Below are 19,345 nucleotides of genomic sequence, written 5' to 3' on the forward strand. Positions count from 1 at the left end.
TGGCATTGGCTGTGCATCTCTTGCTTACCCCCTCTCTGCCTAGACTGTTCAGGTGTTCCTCAGAAGGGCCATAATTATAAGTATAAACACAAAAGCATGCACTGAGGGTGGCGAGGGACAGAGGGAAGTCTGGTGTCTGTGACTGCATGGCGCTCCTTGCACCTTTCTGGAACACCTGGGACGGTGCTTCCTCCTAACTGGGATGCATTACAAAGCTCAAGGTCGTTGCAAAGGGGCTTGTCACAGATTAATTGTATGTAGGTTTTCTATTGCTGGTCGGCTACATGCACATCTATATTCTTTGCCTGTGACTAAGTCATTGTCCACTCTAAAGATTGCTTCAGTCTTTACTGAACTCCAACTTCTCTCCCTCTCCCAAACACAAAGCAGCTAATTCCTCAGAGTACTGCCATGATTATCAGTATTGAACAGTGAGGCCTTTGGTGCCTGGATTCTAGAGGTGCTTCAGAGAGGAGCAACTGGCAGTGGAAGTAAATGGCTTTGTGCTGAGGACACTGGCCCTCAGTTCACCTCACCTGAGGTGCTTCAAACCCTAAATGTTCTTTGAATAAATCTTGACCTTTCTCTGAATGGCAATGTTTTCTTATATTATCTTCGTGCAATTGTACATAGTAGCCAACACACACACAAGATATTCAAAAAGTAAGATTAGTAACTTAAAGAGGAGAAATGTCAGAAGCAGCACCAAACAATGTAAAAAAAAAAGGCTGAAACCTCTGAAAGAAAGAGAAGCGTAAAGCGACCATCACAGGAAGAATCATACTACCTGTGAACTTGAAGTGGACCATTCCAAGAAAGACCCAATCCCCCAGTGCGGGTTTTCCGAGATTCGGTCTACTTTGATGGCGCGTCTGTTTTCCTATAGATTCTCCTCTAGCCAACTCAAGTACTCATCCAACATCCTGGAGCAAATTTTGAGCTCCGGGAGAGACAGTGCCCCGTGGAAGCCGTCCTCCACGTGGCTGTGGGTCACCGGGACCCCCGCGTCGCTCAGTCGGCGCACGAACATGAACCCCTCATCGCGCAGGATGTCATACTGACAGGTGACCACGTGGGTCCGCGGCAGGCCCCGCAGCCTGCGGTCATCCGCCAGCAGGGGCGCCGCCCTCACGTCCAGGAAGCCGGGGTACTTTCTGGCGAGCTCGGAGCTCCCGAAGGTCGGGGCCCGGTAAGCGTGTCCCTTTAGGAACCGCTGGGGGAGCAGGGAGCTCCAGTTGACCCGCCCCAGCAGGGGGCCCGCCTCCTCGGGCACGTGCCGGTTGCAGAGCATGGCTTGCTCCACGGCCCTGTCCCCGCCGAGGTACTCGTTCCAGAACCGGACCAGCAGAGACCGCGGCAGGATGGGCACGTGTGCGTTCTCCCGGAACGAGGGCGTGTCCATATCCAGGGCCTGCAGGGCCGGGTAAATCAGAGACTGCGTCTTGGGTCTGAGCGGGGCCTCGGGGTCGTCGGAGAGCTAAGGAAGAATTAAGATCGGCAGCGCTCATTATTTTCATTTGAAAGCAATGAAATAACTGTAACAAGACAGCGTGTGCAAATGAATCGTCTCGAAAACAACTTCAGTAATAACTGGAATATACCATCTCGACAAACTTGCAAATATTCATCATGGGTTTCTAGAACTAGATGCTCCTGAGTTAAAGCATGTATTGGACTTTCGGAAATCCACCGGCCTCTCATCCTTATAGGGCAAAAAATCTCAACAAGACCTGGTAGGTTCATGTGGTGCCTTTCCTCCAAGAGTGACAGCGAACTCTGTGTCGCCTCACTCCCTCTCTGCTAATATAAAAGCCGACCCGTCCACTAGTGTGTCCACAGGGTTGCCGCACAGAGAAAGCGTCCCTTAACAAGGACTTCTGACTTGGCCCTGATGCAGCAGTGGCAGGTGGCCCTAGGAGATTTGGGCAGGCTTCCTTTCGTTTGCACTCATCTTCTATTTCAAGCCGAATGCACTAACCTTTGTAAAGATGGGTCGTCTGAAGAGAGGAAGGTGCAAGTATCAGAGTGTGCCAAAAAAGTGATCCATAAAGGATTTTCACAAGGTGTTTTATTTTTTGAAATTATATACTTTAAAATGTACATTTACAAGCTTCCAAAATTCATATTAGGCTGTAAAATATATATTTAAACTTTGATATAAAATATAGACATTGGATGTATAGAAATATTTGGCGCATTGTGGATATGTATCTATATTTTAACTATAGTGATGAAATACCTTTTTGGATATTTTGGAGACCATTTGTAAATATCATTAGAGGTTGATGGATATTTTTAATATAAATTTATGTGTGTGGTTTTCAAAACAATTGTGTGAACTTTTGAAAGTTCATTTTTCCTTGTAAATGAGGAAATGGATGCTTAGAGAGATAAAAAGACCCAGTCAAGACATCTAGAAGTTGCTGCATCTCAAGAAAACTCACATCTCCTGATATCTAATGAAGGGCTTTTTTGACTACATTAAAAAACCCGCAGTTTGATTAGAAATCTACAGTATCAAATACTTGTTTTATATTATGGTCACTGTAAAACCCAAATAAAACAGTCTTTCCTTCTGAAAATGGCATTCAATAGACTCTAGAAGCTGAAACATTTATATAAATCTATCTAACATGAATAATGGTGTTGTTGTTAAATTACTTTAAGTTCAAAGTTTATAATTAAAAGTCAGCTAATAAAATCTAAACTAGTACAGATGTAGTTGATAGATAGCTTCCCCTTCTTCTCACCACTGCACTGAAAAATAATTTAGATTTTATACAATTAATAGCAATGTTTCCTTTGGTATAAAAACAGAATCTATTCTACATATAGTATGGAATTAAAAGGCTATTTACTATTATTACAGTGTTATCATTATTAAGTAATGGACAAATATATCTGATTTTACATATGTATGCAAAGAAATCCTTCGACATCTTCATATTTCTGGTTTGTAAACAGCATAGGAATCTGGGAGTGTGTTAATGATTTTCTAAAACTACTGTGATTATTCCAGCAACAGAGGACAACTCTACTGAAGATTACTTAGTATAGCTGAATCTCTGAAAGGTTTGCAAAATCATTTCTGGACTCATGTTATGTCATTCATCTAACTAGTATATTATTTTACTGATGCAATATATAGAATTTTTAATCAAGGAATTATATAAAAAACTCTCATTTCATTAAGTAAGAAATATCTGTGACAGGAGTAGAAATTGACATAGTGATGTTTGAGGCTTGTTTTCAATATTTTCTTTAATGTTTCCCAAGAATACTACCTTTACATTTGCAGACGTGTTTTAATATGTGTATTCAATCTGTTTATAAGCAGTTGATTTTAAAAAACACAGAGAAATGACCAGCACCAAACCTGTAGGGTCACCGCGGCAGCCAGATTCCCTCCTGCGCTGTCTCCAGACACAGCGATCCTCCTGGGGTCCACACCGTACTCTTCAAGGATGTTTTTCTGCAGAAACCACTTTAAGGCATTGTATACGTCTTCAAATTGGATTGGGAAGCGATACTGAGGTGCTAATCTGTAGCTATGCAGAGAAAACATGATTTTCATGTCACTTTTTAAAGTTTATGAAAGTATAGTGTAGACACCAGAAGTTCACCAAAGTGTGCAACTCTTGAGGTTTCAAACCGAGCACAGCCATCGACCAGCACCCAGGTCAGGAAGCAGGACCTTGCCAGCGCCCACACACCTTCTAGTTATTCTCTTTGACTCCATGGTAGCCACACAACAGCACCGGTTGGTTGCGCCTGCTTTTGCCCTTGGTGGGCATGCACCCCTACGGGTGTGCCTGGGTGTCAGCGGTCAGCATGCCTTTGAGCCTCGTCTGCACTGCTGGGTGCTGCACAGTGCTGCACCGTGTGGATAGATCGCAGCTTGTTTTCACAGTAGCGTGTGATAGGCTAGCCACAGAGGGGTCGATGTTGCACGGTTCCACTAGTCTAAAGCATCCGAAAGGCCAAATTCGTGAAATCAAAGAGTACAATGCTGCTTTCCAGCAGCTGTGGAGAGGGCGAAATGAGCATTACTGATTGGTGGATTCAGCCGAGCAGCCTGGGAAGTTCTGGGGCTCAATGCACACAGGGTCAGCTGTGATGTACTGGTCGCATAAAAGCTCCTTAAGAAAGTAGGTGTCCTGTTCCAAGATCTTGCCACAAATAAATAGATGATACATAAATAAGTATTTTATAAAGTATAAGTATCTTTAAAATACTTTTCAGTTTTAAATAGACACAATATCTTTCTTTAATATATTTATTTTTATGTGGTGCTGAGGATGGAACCCAGTGCCTCACACGTGCAAAGCGAGGGCCCTACCACTGAGCCACCGCCCAGCCCAAAGCAGAAGTATTTTAAAAAGGCTCTGAGGAAGTGCTTGCAGGTGGACCTCTCACAAACAGTGCTGCTCTGAACATTCCAGTATGTCTTTCTTGGTGACATATACCTGCATTGATGGTTATGGAGTTTTAATGTATATTTAAATATATGTATATATTTAGCCTTACTTTATATTGTCAAAAAGTTTTGCTAAGGAGTTAACCAGGGTATTCTCAAACCACAGGTTCATAAAAGAGGCTGCTGATGTGTGTTCTTCCCAGCCTCTGGTCGTCCGTCTTTCTCATTTCAGCCATAGCTCCAGGGATAGAAGTACACCTAATGCATTTGATTGGTGTTTCCCTGATGTACACTAACTATTCCTTTGTTTATTGACAGTTTGGATATCCTTTTCGGTAAGCTGTCTTTTAAAGTCAGGTTTTTATATATTTTGGTTTTTTAAACTTTTATTTGAAACAAAACCATATTTTAATCAAAGGGAATGAAATACAAAAGCTGTTCAGTGTTATCCTAATATATTGATGACTAACAGTTACATCGTATAATGTCAGTTGAGATCTAGAGTTAAGTGAAGTACAATTTAGTGTCATGTACTTAATATTCATTCCGTTTATGTATATGGTACTTAAAACTTTTGGTTTTTAAATTAAATTTTTGGTGCTGTATAATTAAACATGATAATAATATTCATTGACATATTGGCACATGTACATAATTCAGTCAATTTCATTTCCCAGTATCTCCCCCTAGTATTTTTGTATTTTAGATAAGAAAAAACAATATGTGTTTTGGCATTTATGTATGTACACACATATAAATACAGATGATGAAAGACTTGTATTAATGTCTTTTAAATAACGTAAGTTCTTAACTTTAATATAATCACTTTATTGAGATATAATTAATAAATTTACTATAAATGTACCTATTTAAATTGTGTCATTCAGTGACTTTCAGTATATTCAAAGAGTTGTGAACCATTTCTGCATCGAGTTTAGACATTTTCATCACTAGCAGAAAGAAAGAAAGAAAGAAAAAAAGAGAAGAGACAGGATGAGAGGCAACCAACCTGCCCCGTGGGTAGTCACTTCCCATTTCCCTGACCCCTGGGTTCCATCGCTGGGCCAGGGCTAATCTGCTTCTGGTTTCTGAAGATCTGTCTATTCTGGAAATTCCACTACGGTGGCTTCTGAGCCCGGGTCTTTGACTTGGCATGACGTCTCCCACGGGTGCAGGCACAGCCCGCCCCGGTAGTGACTCCGTGTTGGTCGTGTGGACATGCTGCTCTCACCTACCCACACGTTGGTGGATGGAAGAGACCGAGGAATGAGCGATGCTGCTCTGAGCGCGTTTCCACTTTCCTTGTGTATGTTGTTAGCACTGGAGTCGCCGGGCAGGGGCCGTAGTCTGCAGTCTGAGGAAGTCCCAGGCGATCTCCCCAAGTGCCCGCTCTGCATCCCCTCTGGTGCAGAGGGTCTCAGCAGCACTTCTTGGCATCTGCCTTTGCTGTGACCACCCTCGTGGGTGCCACGCGGTATCTCCCGTGGGTCCGACTTGCTCTTCCCTAATGACTACTGATGTGTAACGTATTTTCCTGTGCTTATTGGCTATTTTAATTTTCATAGAACCAAAATCATCCATCTTTTTGGAGTGAGAGTTGGCATTTAGTATAAGAGTGTATTCAAGGCAAGGCATTAATTTGCATGAAATGTAAGACTGTATCTTTTAGATTTTGAGGTTGATCAGTTATCCCCATGAATCAAACACAGGCACATCTCATGTTTTTGCCCAACTTGTCATTAAGAAAACCATCTTTAAGGTAAAGTTGATTGGATTCCCAATTACGTTTTACAAGGTACTATTCTAGTTACTGTATTTATTAGTGGTCACTTACAAACAAATTGAGCATTCCTGTGCTGCCACTGTCTGGTAATAGGGTTTCACTTGACAAATGGTCAAGAATGCTATTTCTCAACTTTTCCTTCTTTTAAATAGCTGTAGGCTCTGGCAGGAGTCTACCTAGTTCACTCCCGATTTTACTGGCTGTGAATGTTGTTTTCAAACATGGATCTTTGCTCTAACATACCATTTTACACTACCTGACTTTATTTGTTCGATTCGAGAGTGAAGTGTAATGTTTCAGCCTCCTCCAGGGTGAGGCACCAGGGAAGTCCGTTTTAGGGCTGCTATCTCTTGGTCTTCACAGTGACCCTCTGAGGGAGGACCATTATGATATTCTTTGAAGATGAACTTCAAGACTAGGAACTCGAATCAAAAGGTGATGCAGCGAAAGTCATTATGTCCACGGATAATGCAATTTAAACTTTTGAGAGAAAACTCTTTCCTTTCATCTTTTCCTTCCTGGCCAACAGCCACACACACACACACACACACACACACACACACACACACACACACACACTCTTTTCCCCAGTGCTAATCAGATAGGTCCCTCCTTTGCTCTTGGTGGCCTGCTCAGTGTCCTCTGAGGACACAATGCAGGGCCAGGCAGGGCAGTGGGGAGAGGCTTGCCCTGAAGGCCCAAAGCCGTGACAGAGCAGCCCAGCTCTTACTTGGTCGATACGACGACAGCGTCCAGCCTCTCTGCTGTCCATCTTGAGGGCAGGTCGTAGTTTTTTAAAGCTGAAATAAAAGCAGGACGTGAGAATGGACAGGTAAGGGAGGGTCGTTATGTTGACCCCTGGGCTCATTCTCTGTTCCGGGACCTGTCCAGGTGCTGCCTTCAGAGCAATGGGGAGCGAATGCAAGGTGCACTACCCTCAGAACCACCCCCACACCGCGACCAGAGTCTCAGGGCCCTGTGCTCACCCTCCCGGGCGTCCTGCAGAAACAGGACGGTGGCCCCATTGCAGGTTCTCTCTGCCTACGTCCCACATCTGCCTAAGGTGGCACTCTCATCTGGACCAAGGTGTTCTTCCTCTGAAGCTCAGAGCTCTTGACAGAGACCCAGCCCCGCCTCCACGTCCGCTGATCCATGTTCACTGAAGGTAAACAGGTGAACATCGCGTACTCTGGGACTAAGTGGGTTGAGTGCCTTCCTCAGTCCTCTGACCTTTATCTCAGTGTGCTCACTTCTAAATATATTTCTTTTTTTTACTACAAATCTATGTGTCAAGAGATTTGAGATCTTTGCACACAATTCTGATGATTCTGGCCTATGATATCCTACATCTCTCCCTTTATAATACTGAATTATTAACATATCAACTGATTGCAGGTTTGAAAATAAGCTCCATGAAGAATCTTGTCAGTTCAAAGACTCCCTCAGAGTTCTTAGGATCGTAACTGTGTGAGTGAGTGGATTAGCCCGTGAGAGGGCCTGTGATACCCATGGGGGTGACAGCAGGAGAGAGTTTGATTCTTAAAGTGGCTCAGCAGATAGGAGAGCTTTCACCTCCACATCCACCTGGGCGGATGAAGACAGGCAGATGTGGGAAGGGGAATTTGAAGCTTCAAGCAAGAGCAAAACTTTGCCAGGAGGTCAGAGCAAGAGCATTCGGGAGAGATGGTAATGTCCCCACAGAAGGCTGTGCGCCAGCTGTGTCACTTACCAGCACTTCCCAAGCTCCAGCCTCCTCCGTGGATGTAAAACACACCCCTCCTCTGGGTGTCCGGCTTCCTCCTGGGCACGTACACGCGGACAGGAATGTTGTTGAATTTCGTGTCAGTCACGGTGACGTTTTCATCTGAAGTTGGTGGGGCTTCTCGAAGGCTCATTGTGCTCATGAACAAATCAAAAAAGTGGCAAAGTCCCAGAAACTCGACAAATGTCCCCTAAAAATGAAATTCACACACATCTTTGGAGTTCAAGTTCCAAACGTTAAAGAGATTTATGAACATGTACATCTGCACTGATCCCTAATTAGCTCAAATGAAAGAGGCCAAATCCTGGCACGAGGATCTCCTTTGTCCTTTCAGAAGAAACAGAAGTGCAGAGGCCGAGCCTCCAGCAGTTGTCAAAAGGAAGAAAGGCATCCGGTTAGTCCTTATGCCGTAAAGTGAGTCTGTTTCGAAGCTCTGGGGTTCCAGAGATGAACAGGACGAATCCCTTTCCCAGGAACCTCTCAGGTAAAGGCAAAAGCCAGATCAGTAAGCCTTGCAAAATCACCTACTTGCGGTGACAGAGCTGCATGTGGTCAGCCAGCAGGAGGTACGATTTTAACCACTCTTGAAAGAGAGGCCATGTCCCATAAGAATTTAACCCAACAAAATTTAAAAAGGAAGAGTCAATTCCAGCAGAGGTGCTATGGAGCTGGGCAACGCAGGGCTCTAAGGCTGGAGGCCCAGGGCCTGGGAGGCGGGTTGGGAGGGAGGGAATGGAGGAGAGGAAGGGGGAAGCCACCTGCAGTCACAAACCAGCACGCATACTGAGCCCGACTGAGCGGAAAAGGTCCCTTAATGCACATGCCAGGCAAGCGGGGCTGGGAGCAGGCTAGTGCCCCAAAGAACTCCCAGCGCCTGAATTTTGGAAGTACAGGGTTTATAAAGGCGAAACTCACGAGAAGAATTGAGGCACATGTAGGTCAGAAAGACCCTGTAGAGACAGATATTTTGATTACATGGGAGAATAGTTTGATTAGACATCTCATCCTGTTATACATCAGGGTCATGGTCAGGGACGCAGGAAGGTCCTACCACACTGTCAACACAGATTCCCCTTCAGGAGGCTGAGAAGAAAACATGATAAGCAAGTATACCATGGGGTCAGGTCAGAAAAAAAGGGTTGGTTCTTTTCCGTTTCACTTTAATCTCAGTAATGACAGCTTGCCTGCATGGGGCAGGTAATATTATCACACCCACTCCAGAGGTGAGGAAATGAGCCCAGAGAAGTTAAATAAGCAGCCCCAGATTGCACAGCTAGGAATCATTCATCACAAATATTCTAAACCCTGTAGTTTGACTCTTGATTCATAGCACAATTTTTAATAAAATACATGAATGCATACTCAAAGATTGCCAGGCATTTGAGGGAAGCCAGCCAAATGAATCAGGAAAAGACAGATGAATTGGAGCATAATTTATCATGACAAACAAATAAACAACAGGTAATTCAGGAATAAGAAAATACATTACAATAACTTGAAATGTGCACCCTTTGGGAACTCTGCAAATATATTTTATTCATAAATCACGGGTAGAAGGCAAAATAAAACCCAAAGACTACCAAAGAGGAAGAAAAAATTTCAAAAACATGCATGTGATTGTTTAAATGAATAATAAAAATTATTAATAGCATAACTCAATGAAAAATATCAAAGGTCATGAATTATAGTACAGAGAGACCAAATACCAGGAAGAAATGTCCCCTTCTTGAAACTTGGCTGGCTCTGTGTTACATGTGGAATTAAATCAGCTGTCACTACCTGGGCCGGGCTGCCTGCCTGGTATGACACCTAAGCTCTCCAAATTAAACCACAGCCTTTTCCCATCACACGCGGATGCTTTGCATGACTTCCTGAGCCGGGCCTGTCTGCGCTTGGCTCTCTGCCGGGAACTCTCTCTGCACATCCTCCCCGTGGTTCCTGAGAGGCAGACCCCTCTTCACATGGGCTCCGCTGGTCGTAAACACGGGCCTGCTCCTAACGCCCGCCCCGGTTCCGCTTTCCCCTCACTCCTCTCTTTCGAGGCAGTTCTCAGGATCTGAAACCATTCATTCATTTGGTTTTAATTTATTTTCTCTCCCACGCTGATCCTTGTGTGCCTGACAGATTTCAAGAGTGGAATAAGTGAGAAGCAAATGTTCTGAAAACAGAACTTTAAGAATAAAGGAAATAAAAATGAAAAACTATGGGCAAACCTACCTGGGGTGCAGGAGGGGGCTCTACCTTGTCTGGGGCACCCAGCCATTCTGGCAAGGAGCCAGTTCCTCTAACACAGCAGGGATGTCCCTTCCATTTCTGCACATTATGTCCATCAGGGCCACCCTGGACACGGCCGCCGAGGCTGCCTGTGTGGGGTTTCGCTGGGAACCCGTGTGTACCCTCATTCTGTACCCTGAAACCTGAAGGAGAGTACAGGGAAGTCTGTGGAGAAGCCCTGCCCACAGGCAGACAGCCCTGGTTTCTTTTTTAGATTTAAATACCAGCTCACACCCAAGGTAAGCAGTTCAAAGGACAGCCAGCGTCTTGACTTAATGCTACCTGAATGAATCGTCTTTTCAGGATGCCTACCCAAGTGACCCCTCGCTTACTGTTCTTGATGTTCGTGAAGAGAATTGCAATAGATGAAATACGACAGGAAAGAACAAGCTGTGTTTCTAAGTAATGAACAGTCAAAAGTCACAGCACTTAATTTTAAAAGATGAATCACTCAATCAAAAGAAGAGAATCTTGTAAATCTAACTTCTTCAGATCAAGTGGTGGCACGTGCCAGTCAGAATTCATCAAATTGCAGACTTACCAAATGTACAAAGGTTCTCAGAGATGTGTCAATCAGCATCAGCTTCCACGGCTCCTCCATATTCTCTGGGAGCGGCGTGTAGATATAATATGCAGCCAGGACCCCCAGGAGCAGGAGGCACCACGCCCTTCTTCCCATGCTGCTGCCTGTTTGCCTCGCTGTCTTCAGAACAGGAAAGCACCTCCCCAGCGGCGCCTGCAGCGGAGCTGTGCCGGCCAGTTTCTGCAGCTCCACTCAGGAGCTGCCCTTTGCCTTCTGAATGGGAAGGTGTGCGCTTGGCTGAGGAGGCCCCACCAGGTGACCCAGCACCGATCCCAGTGGGAGCAAGCTCAGTGTTTAATGAGTGACAGGAAAGCTCAGTGTTTAATGAGTGACAGGAAACCTGGCAAAAGTGTCAGTGATCCACTCTCATCTGTTTTGGCAAGTGTGTTGAGCAATCGTGCTGAAAAACGTTCTTTAATTCTAATAAAATCATCCACAGGACACATACGGGATGCAGAATCTTGTAAAAGAGCTCATCGTGGAATGTGGGAAGACCAATAAACATACTTTTACTCTATTTTTTTTTTTTTTTTTTTGTGGTAGTAGGGTTGGAACCCAGGACCTCATGCATGCCAGGGAAGGGCTGAGCTCCAGCCCCTGCCCTGCGAACATAGTTTTTGAAGTGTTGAGAGCCTAGGAAACAAAATGGCCATTGTTTTCACCTCTACAGAATTTACACCACCTTGCAGGGGCAGAAATATTGGCAATTAGTTAAGATAATTTCTTGAGAGGCGTTATGAAAACTAATGATGATAGTAATGATAACAGTCATAATGAGACTTACTGATTACTTATCATGCCATCCAGACCCTATGCTAAGGGACTTCCATACACACTTTAAATGAGTCTGAATGAAAAGTCTATGGGATCGATATTATTGTTTTCCTCTAAATGAGTGAAATGAGTTTTAAAGGGCTAGATAACTTGACCAGGGTCATATAACTTCAAGTATTAGAGCGAGAACAATTTAGGTAACTAAGAGAGGTCAAAGCTTTTTAGAGACGTGGTCCCCCAAGGCCCTGCATGTGTGTGTGTGTGTGTGTGTGTGTGTGTGTGTGTGTGTGTTCTACAATGGAAAAAACAAAAAGAAGATAATAATAATAACAATGACATCCCACGCTGCTGACGCCCGTGCTGTGGACACATTTGTGTGTTTTCTACCCTATCATTTTTCTGCTTCTAATACATCTTTCTTGCTCAAGGTCTGCAATTAATCACTTTTTTTTTTTTTCAAGAAGACCTGATTTCCTTAAGCAGGGAATGAAAGTAGAAGAGAAAACCTTGTAACTATTCGTACTGATGCTAAGCCATTTTAGTATACAGAGCTAGAAAGTACAGATTAGAAAAACACAAACTCAACGATGTTTAAGTCTGACACCATAAGATTTCCCCTCGATTTCTTAATTTCTACAATTACATGTAGTTTTTCAAGTGGACAGTTTGTTTTCATATTACTGAAATCCCATGTACTAATGTTGCAAAACAGAAAAATGACACACAAAATTTTGAAAACTTTAAAGCACTTCAAATGTCTCATCTTTAAAGCAGCATTCTGAGAACATGGATGAAATTTGATGGGCACTTTGGTACTCCTATGCATTCATTTTGGCTATAAAAGCAATTAGTGACAATACTAAAGAAGACTTTAAAATGAATGCAACACACTTGTGGTCATCACCACCGTTTCCATGGCATGGGTTTTTTTTTTTTTTTTTTTGGCAGGGGGGTCACCAGGGATTGACCGCAGGGGCACTCGACCACTGAGCACCTCCCCAGCCCTATTTTGTATTTCATTTAGAGACAGGGTCTCACTGAGTTGCTTAGCACCTCACTTTTGCTGAGGCTGGCTTTTTTTCTTTTTTCCTCCATCCTCCTATCCCAGCCTCCCTAGTGGCTGGGATTACAGGCATGTGCCACTGCGCTGGGCTTGACCTTCCTATGACTCCTGATTATGGCTTTACCATTGAGGGAGCCACTTGATATCTGTCCTCTGAGGACTCCAGTCATCCCGTTCCTCCAGGTAAATAAAGTTCCGGTAGTGACGATGATCGCTAGCATCGACAATATTGTTTGGTTGTCTCCTTTAATCTTCCTCATGAGGGTTGATGAGCTGACACTGTGCACATACTAAAAGTTGCTCAGATCCCACTCATAAAATTTGATTAACTGACCAAAAGCATACAGCTCATTTTCCTGTTCTGCTGTTATTATTTCATATTACTAAGGGAAACTCTGTTTCTTAAATGTGAAATTGTACCTTTGTTCCTCAATGTTCTCTTGAGAACAAGATGGTCTGTATTTTCATTTGTCTTACCACCCCTTACCTGTAGTTTTTCAATACTGGTACCATGAAAATTTGATTGCTGATATTATCTCATATTTGCTTTACATAAAAATATAAATTCTCAAAATATTAATACAAATATCACTATAATCAGTAATATCAGCAAAGGATGTTCCTGCCTTAAATTCATCTACTTGAGTCAGATACTCAATAAGGCCTCTAGAAATTCATCCTGCACTGTAATGCTACCAGTGTGATGCATGGTCAAGTTTATTTGTTTGGCTGTGTGTTCGATTTGCAAAAACATTTTATATTTACTTTAATTTTTAACAGTGAGCAATATCATTTCTATAGCTCTGATTATAACCCACCGTTCTACATTCCTCTCTTTCATTGTGGAGATGAATTTCTGCAAGCTATGCTTCCCGAATTTGTTACCTTTGAATTCTGTTAATTTCTACCAGTGGTAGGCCCCAGCAGGAGAGTGGAAGACAGCAAAGGAGAAGAGTTGAGTTGATACTTCAGACTCCCTCAGAAGCCTTTACCACAGTCAGACAGTGCAGGCTCCAGCATCCTTCTGGACTTGGGCAGGGCCTGTCCATCACTCCCAGAAGGTGCGATCAGCAGCAGCCACGTGGGCCCGAAGTCCCTCTGCACACCTGGCTCCTGAGTCACTGCTTCTTCCTTCCTGTCCACTTGTCCCCAGGAATTCTAGCAGCTACTCACAGCAGCCAATCTCTGAGATTCTTTTTTTTGTAAGTTCTGACATCGTGTAGACCACTATCTAGCTCGATCCCTTCTGTTAGCTACATTCGGCAAGATTTCACTCTCCATGTGCCAATATAGACCATACAATAAAAACTGTATCGTACACCTAGTGGTCAAAATTATATATACCAATCTTCTCTCCACACATCCCTCTTAGTTTATCTTCTGAAGCAATTACAACAAAGGAGAAGTCAAGAAACATGAATTTTATAATGATGCTTTCAAATTTTACTCAGAAAAAGGTGGATATACTTAGCATTGCAAATACTCCAGAAAGCCCTGGGCCTTTAGGTAAATCAGAAGCATTTGAAGCAGTCGTTTGGTGTCCTTTAGGGGCTCAGACTTTGGGAAACGGGTTTGGGATCCTGGCAGGTGAAAGAAGACACAAGGCACAGTTGGGATGGTAGACATGCTTTATTCCAAGGCAGCAGAAGCCCCTAGGCTTGAGTCCCTCCAGAGGCCTGTTTTATAGAAGCCCAGACAGAGAAGCGTGGTTCCCACAGGGTACACAGAGAGCGCATGCTCACAAGCAGACGTTCTTGACCTCGAGTACAGATGCTCCTGAACACCTGATTTGGGGACCTTGGCTACATATAAAAACATAGTTCACCAGAAGCCCCGGTGAGGGAGCCTAACTATAGCCACCTGGGCCTGCTCTACAGTCCAACCGTTTTAGGGTTCCTTGCCATACCATCTATGTGGTTGGTGTCCTCCACCATGACCCCGAGCAGGGAGGGCAGAGCCCTGCATCCACAGACCACAAAACAGTACACGCTGCCCAGCAGGACTGCCTGGCATTACTGAAAACCAGCCCAGTTCCAGCCCATACTCGGGTAGCAATGAATGTCTTTCCCAGCATGTCCACTCGTCCAGGGATGCAGTCTGGATTTGCCAGGGTAGACGGCAGAACCCGCAGGCACTTCAGTGCACCTGGCAGGCAGAGGTGTTTGCTACTCTGGCGTAGGTGTGCATCCAAGTCACAAAGGTGTTGGTGAGGACACACCTCTGGGTGAAAGGAGAAAGCAGTTAGAGGCAAGTCACATCTGTCAGGAGGATGCATGTCAGCCTCGAGTCCTGGGAAAGTGCAGTGGCCATGAGACTACCTTCTAGTCTGGTCTTGAACCTGAGCAGACTCCGTGTGCACCAGCACAAGGGCACTTACACTCAGCCACAGGGAAATAACAAATGCCTCCTTTGAAATCTGTGTCCGCCCTAGGGGATCTGGTCAAGTCACATTCACTGGTCACCCATGGCACCACATGGAGGTCACAGTACAAGCCTTTCCTCCGTGGAACTAACAGGGTCACCCGATGCGGGGGGGATTCATCATCCAGGGCCATGTCCAATCCACAGTTCCTTCGACTCAATCCAGTGGGAGCAGGCAGAAGAACGTCCCCTTGCTTCCCAAACCCATCCTTGAGTACAGCACGCTTGTGGGCTCCTGGACTGTCCTGGGGCCACTGAGCCGGGCAGCAAAGCCCCACAGGAGCTCATCCCTCATGGGTGGTGCTCATTCAGGGCCCACACTGCCCACGGGGGCTACGCCCACCCTCCAGGACAGTGGGCCAGCTGCAGTCCTGAGGCCTAGTAGGTGGCCATTTCATCTCTACCAGGCCTGCAGCCTGCGGGTGTCCAGGCCTGCGCTTCCACTGAGTCCCTACCTGAGTTTCCCCTCGCTGCACATCCGACATGTGAATGGCTGACCTGACCACTCTCTATGTGACAGGCAGGCCATACAAAGTCGTAGCCCTGTCAGGGTGCAAATGGAAGCACCCTGTTTCACAGGGCTATTAGGGAGGTGGACAGTAAGCGTGAGGTTGCACCAACGGCCATTAAGGCAAACATGGCCCTTTCCACCTCAGGAAAGGGCCAGCCTGCCATCGTGTTGAAGAGACACGTCCACACATCACCAGGCTGGCTGTGCCTCTGAGGCATGGAGGGTGTGGAGACTCCGGAGTACCCGCTCCACAGGCCTGGCAGGCACCCGACCAGGAGGCTCCACGTTCCAGGCAGGCCTGCTTTTGGGCAATGCTCAGCTGGTTCTCCTGTCTGCATGCTTCAGGCAGCAGTGCAGGCCAGCCACGTCAGCGGAAGGTGCCCCTTTCAACCACCGAACCCTAGCCAAAGCGTCCACTGCACCATTCCCCGGCTACTCAGAGGCATGGCTGCCACGTGCCCTGTGCCACCGGTTGCTGGTGGCCGCCTCCCAGAGCTCTTGCCACAGAACTCGCCCCCATACCCAGCACTGCTGTCGGTGGGCATCACTGTGGGTGCGTCACAGCTACCATCAACCAGCAGTGTGTAGCTCAGCACTTGCTACACTGGCCTGCACCAATACAGAACCAGACAGTGTCTGCCTCTGGTCCACAGCCACCGCTGTCCACGCAGGGTTCGTAGCTAGAGCTCTGAGCGTCAGAAGCACTGGGCAGTGTAGGGGCCTCACCTGCAGGGTATGGACGTGCTGTGGTTCATACACAGGTAAAAGGCCCTACCCAGCACCTCCTGAAGTTCAGCCTGCAGGACTGACAATGTGCTCTGCTGTCACCGATATGCTGCCTTGGGCTCCATTTGTCCTGGGGGTGATGGCTCAGCTTTGCATCTGTCCCTCCACGGGATGCGTGATGTGCCCTAAGACACCGGCAGCACCTGCCGTGGCCTGCAAGGCCGTGAGAGTCTTAGCTTTAACTCTACTTAGGTGGTAAATTCATTTATTGATTAGCATATATTTCATTTATTGATTTTGCATATTTTGGATCAATCTTGCATCCCTGGGATTAAAGGCATTTGATTACAGAGTATAATCTTCTTTTTAAAAAAAGACAATATTTAAATAAAATTAAAGTTGAAATCTTGAGCACAAAATTGCTGTCATTAGATTTTTTAGTTAATTCTAATTACCAAAGTGAATAATAATAAGGGTTCCTAAGACAAAATCTCAGGTTTAAATACTATCTTTGTTAAGAAATATCGCTTTGACTTGCTCCTTCTTTACCTGTATCCTGGAATCATAACAATTTTTAAATTACAATTTTTAAGTGATAAGATATACTTAAAATGCATATCATAGTGTGTCACTGTGTATTCCTTTAAAAACAGATACCTGCCCCTAGACCTCTGAGTCACAGCCTGGTTTGCCACCCAGAACCTGTCAGAGATAAGCAACCTCAACTTCACGTGGCTGCCCCCTCACCACAGATTTAAGAAGAAGAAATATGGAGAGAGCCAAGAGCAGCACAGAGCTGCCAGGTGAGACTTCCACGCTGGGGAGGTAGGACCAGAGACCCAGGCCCAGACCAGCCGGGCCCCAGCCCACAGTCTAATGCCCCTGTGGTTGACCATCTGTCAGTACGTGGAGGCACCTCTGCCCACTGGCAGGGAATATACCCCACCTGGAGGCCACCACCCCTTGAGGGGCAGCATCCTTTTTGGGTCACTGCATTATCAAGTTCCTCCAAGACTTCAGGCTACTGAAGGCTAGGAGGTGAGTTATTGGAAACCTTCAGGGACACTATAAGTCAATGGGAGGAAACTGTAATACCTCAGATTTGCACTCCTAGAGGGGAAGATAACTGAGCAAAAGAGAAAACAAGGGAAGAAAATGTCCCAAACAAACCTAGATGCTACATCGATAAAATCTAATGACAGCATGCCAGAAGAAATGTCAGAAAGGGAGTTCAGAATGTACATAATCAAAACGATCAGGGAAGCACATGATGAGATAAGAGAGCAAATGCAGACATTGAATGATCGCACCAATCAACTGTTAAAAAAGCAAATGCAGGAAGCAAAGAATCATTTCAGTAAAGAGAGATTTTGAAAAAAAAAAAAACAGAAATTCTTGAAATGAAGAAAACAATAAACCAAATTAAAAACTCCATAGAAAGCATAACCAATAGGATAGAACACCTGGAAGACAGAAGCTCAGATATTGAAGACAAAATATTTAATCTTGAAAATAAAGTTGACCAAACAGGGAAGATGGTAAGAAATCATGAACAGAATCTACAAGAATTATGGGATATCATGAAAAGGCCAAATTTAAGAATTATTGGGATTGAGGAAGGCACAGAGAAACAAATGAAAGGAATGAACAATCTAGTCAATGAAATAATATGAGGAAATTTCCCAAATCTGAAGAATGAAATGGAAAATCAAATATAAGATTCATAGGACACCAAATGTACAAAATTACAACAGACCCACACCAAGGCACATTATAATGAAAATACCTAACATACAAAATAAAGACAGAATTTTAAAGGCTGTGAGAGAAAAAAAATCAAATTACATTCGGGGGAAACCAGTATGCATATCAGCATATTTCTCAACCCAGACCCTAAAAGCTAGAAGGGCCTGAAACAACATTTTTCAAGCCCTGAAAGAAAATGGATGCCAACCAAGAATCTTATACCCAGCAAAACTTACCTTCAAATTTGATGATGAAATAAAATCCTTCCATGATAAACAAAAGCTAAAAGAATTTAAAAATAGAAAGCCAGCACTATAGAACATTCTCAGCAAAATGTTCCATGAGGAAGGAATGAAAACCAATGATGTAAGTCAGCAAAGGGAGGAACTATACTAAAGGAATAGCCAAATAAAGGAGAAACCAAGTCAATTTATAATGTCTTATTGATTGAAGGGCAGAAAGTCAAAAAGTTTCCATCAAATATACCTAGACGAAAATATATCACTTTGTCAAAAAAAAAAAGCCAAAATGACCAGGAATATAAATCATATGATAATAATAATCCTGAATGTTAATGACCTGAACTCATCAATCAAAAGACACAGACTTGCAAATTGGATTAAAAAGAAAGACCCAACAATATGCAGCCTTCAAGAGACTCATCTCATAGAAAAAAATACCCACAGACTAAAGGTGAAAAGATGGGGAAAAACATACCACTCATACGGACTCAGTACAAAAGCAGGGGTATCCATCCTCATATCAGATAAAGTGGACTTCAAGCCAAAGTTAGTCAGAAGGGATAAAGAAGGACATTTCAATACTGCTTAAGGGAACCATAAGTCAGCAAGACATAACAATCATAAATACCTATGCCCCAAACAATGACTCATCCATGTATGTCAAACAAATGCTTCTCAATTCCAGAAATCAAATAGACCACAACACAATAATATTAGGTGATTTTAACACACCTCTCTCACTACTGGACAGATCCTCCAAACAAAAATTGAACAAAGAAACCATAGCTCTCAATAACACAATCAATAATTTAGACTTAACAGACTTATATAGAATATTCCATCTATCAATGAGCGAATACACCTTCTTCTCAGCAGCACATGGATCCTTCTCTAAAATAGACCATATGTTATGCCACAAAGCTACTCCTAGAAAATACAAAAAGAGATACTACCTTGTATTCTATCAGATCATAATGGAATGAAATTAGAAATCAATGACAAAATAAAAAACAGAAACTACTCCAACACCTGGAGATTAAATA

At 44.2% G+C, this 19,345-nt stretch overlaps 1 protein-coding gene and 1 pseudogene across 2 annotated transcripts in view; one reads left to right on the forward strand and one right to left on the reverse strand.

Annotated features, from left to right (window-relative positions):
• Positions 1-237: 237 nt before the first annotated feature.
• Positions 238-11,059, reverse strand: LOC306637742 (arylacetamide deacetylase-like). The gene is made up of 5 exons (XM_079100522.1): positions 10,778-11,059; positions 7,930-8,152; positions 6,931-7,000; positions 3,377-3,548; positions 238-1,477 (listed from the first exon to the last, which is right to left on the reverse strand). The coding sequence occupies exons 1-5, from the start codon at positions 10,913-10,915 to the stop codon at positions 881-883; spliced, it is 1,200 nt and encodes a 399-aa protein (XP_078956648.1). The 5' UTR covers positions 10,916-11,059; the 3' UTR covers positions 238-880.
• Positions 11,060-16,032: 4,973 nt separating this feature from the next.
• Positions 16,033-19,345, forward strand: part of LOC306637698 — a 72,172-nt pseudogene continuing 68,859 nt past the window's right edge. The window contains exons 1-2 of the transcript in view: positions 16,033-16,137; positions 17,014-17,117. The product of the transcript in view is annotated as an uncharacterized misc_RNA (transcript). The remainder of the gene's footprint in view (positions 16,138-17,013; positions 17,118-19,345) is intronic.

Source organism: Sciurus vulgaris, assembly GCF_902686455.1.
Source record: "Sciurus vulgaris genome assembly, chromosome: 10".
Taxonomy (NCBI): Eukaryota; Metazoa; Chordata; class Mammalia; order Rodentia; family Sciuridae; genus Sciurus; species Sciurus vulgaris.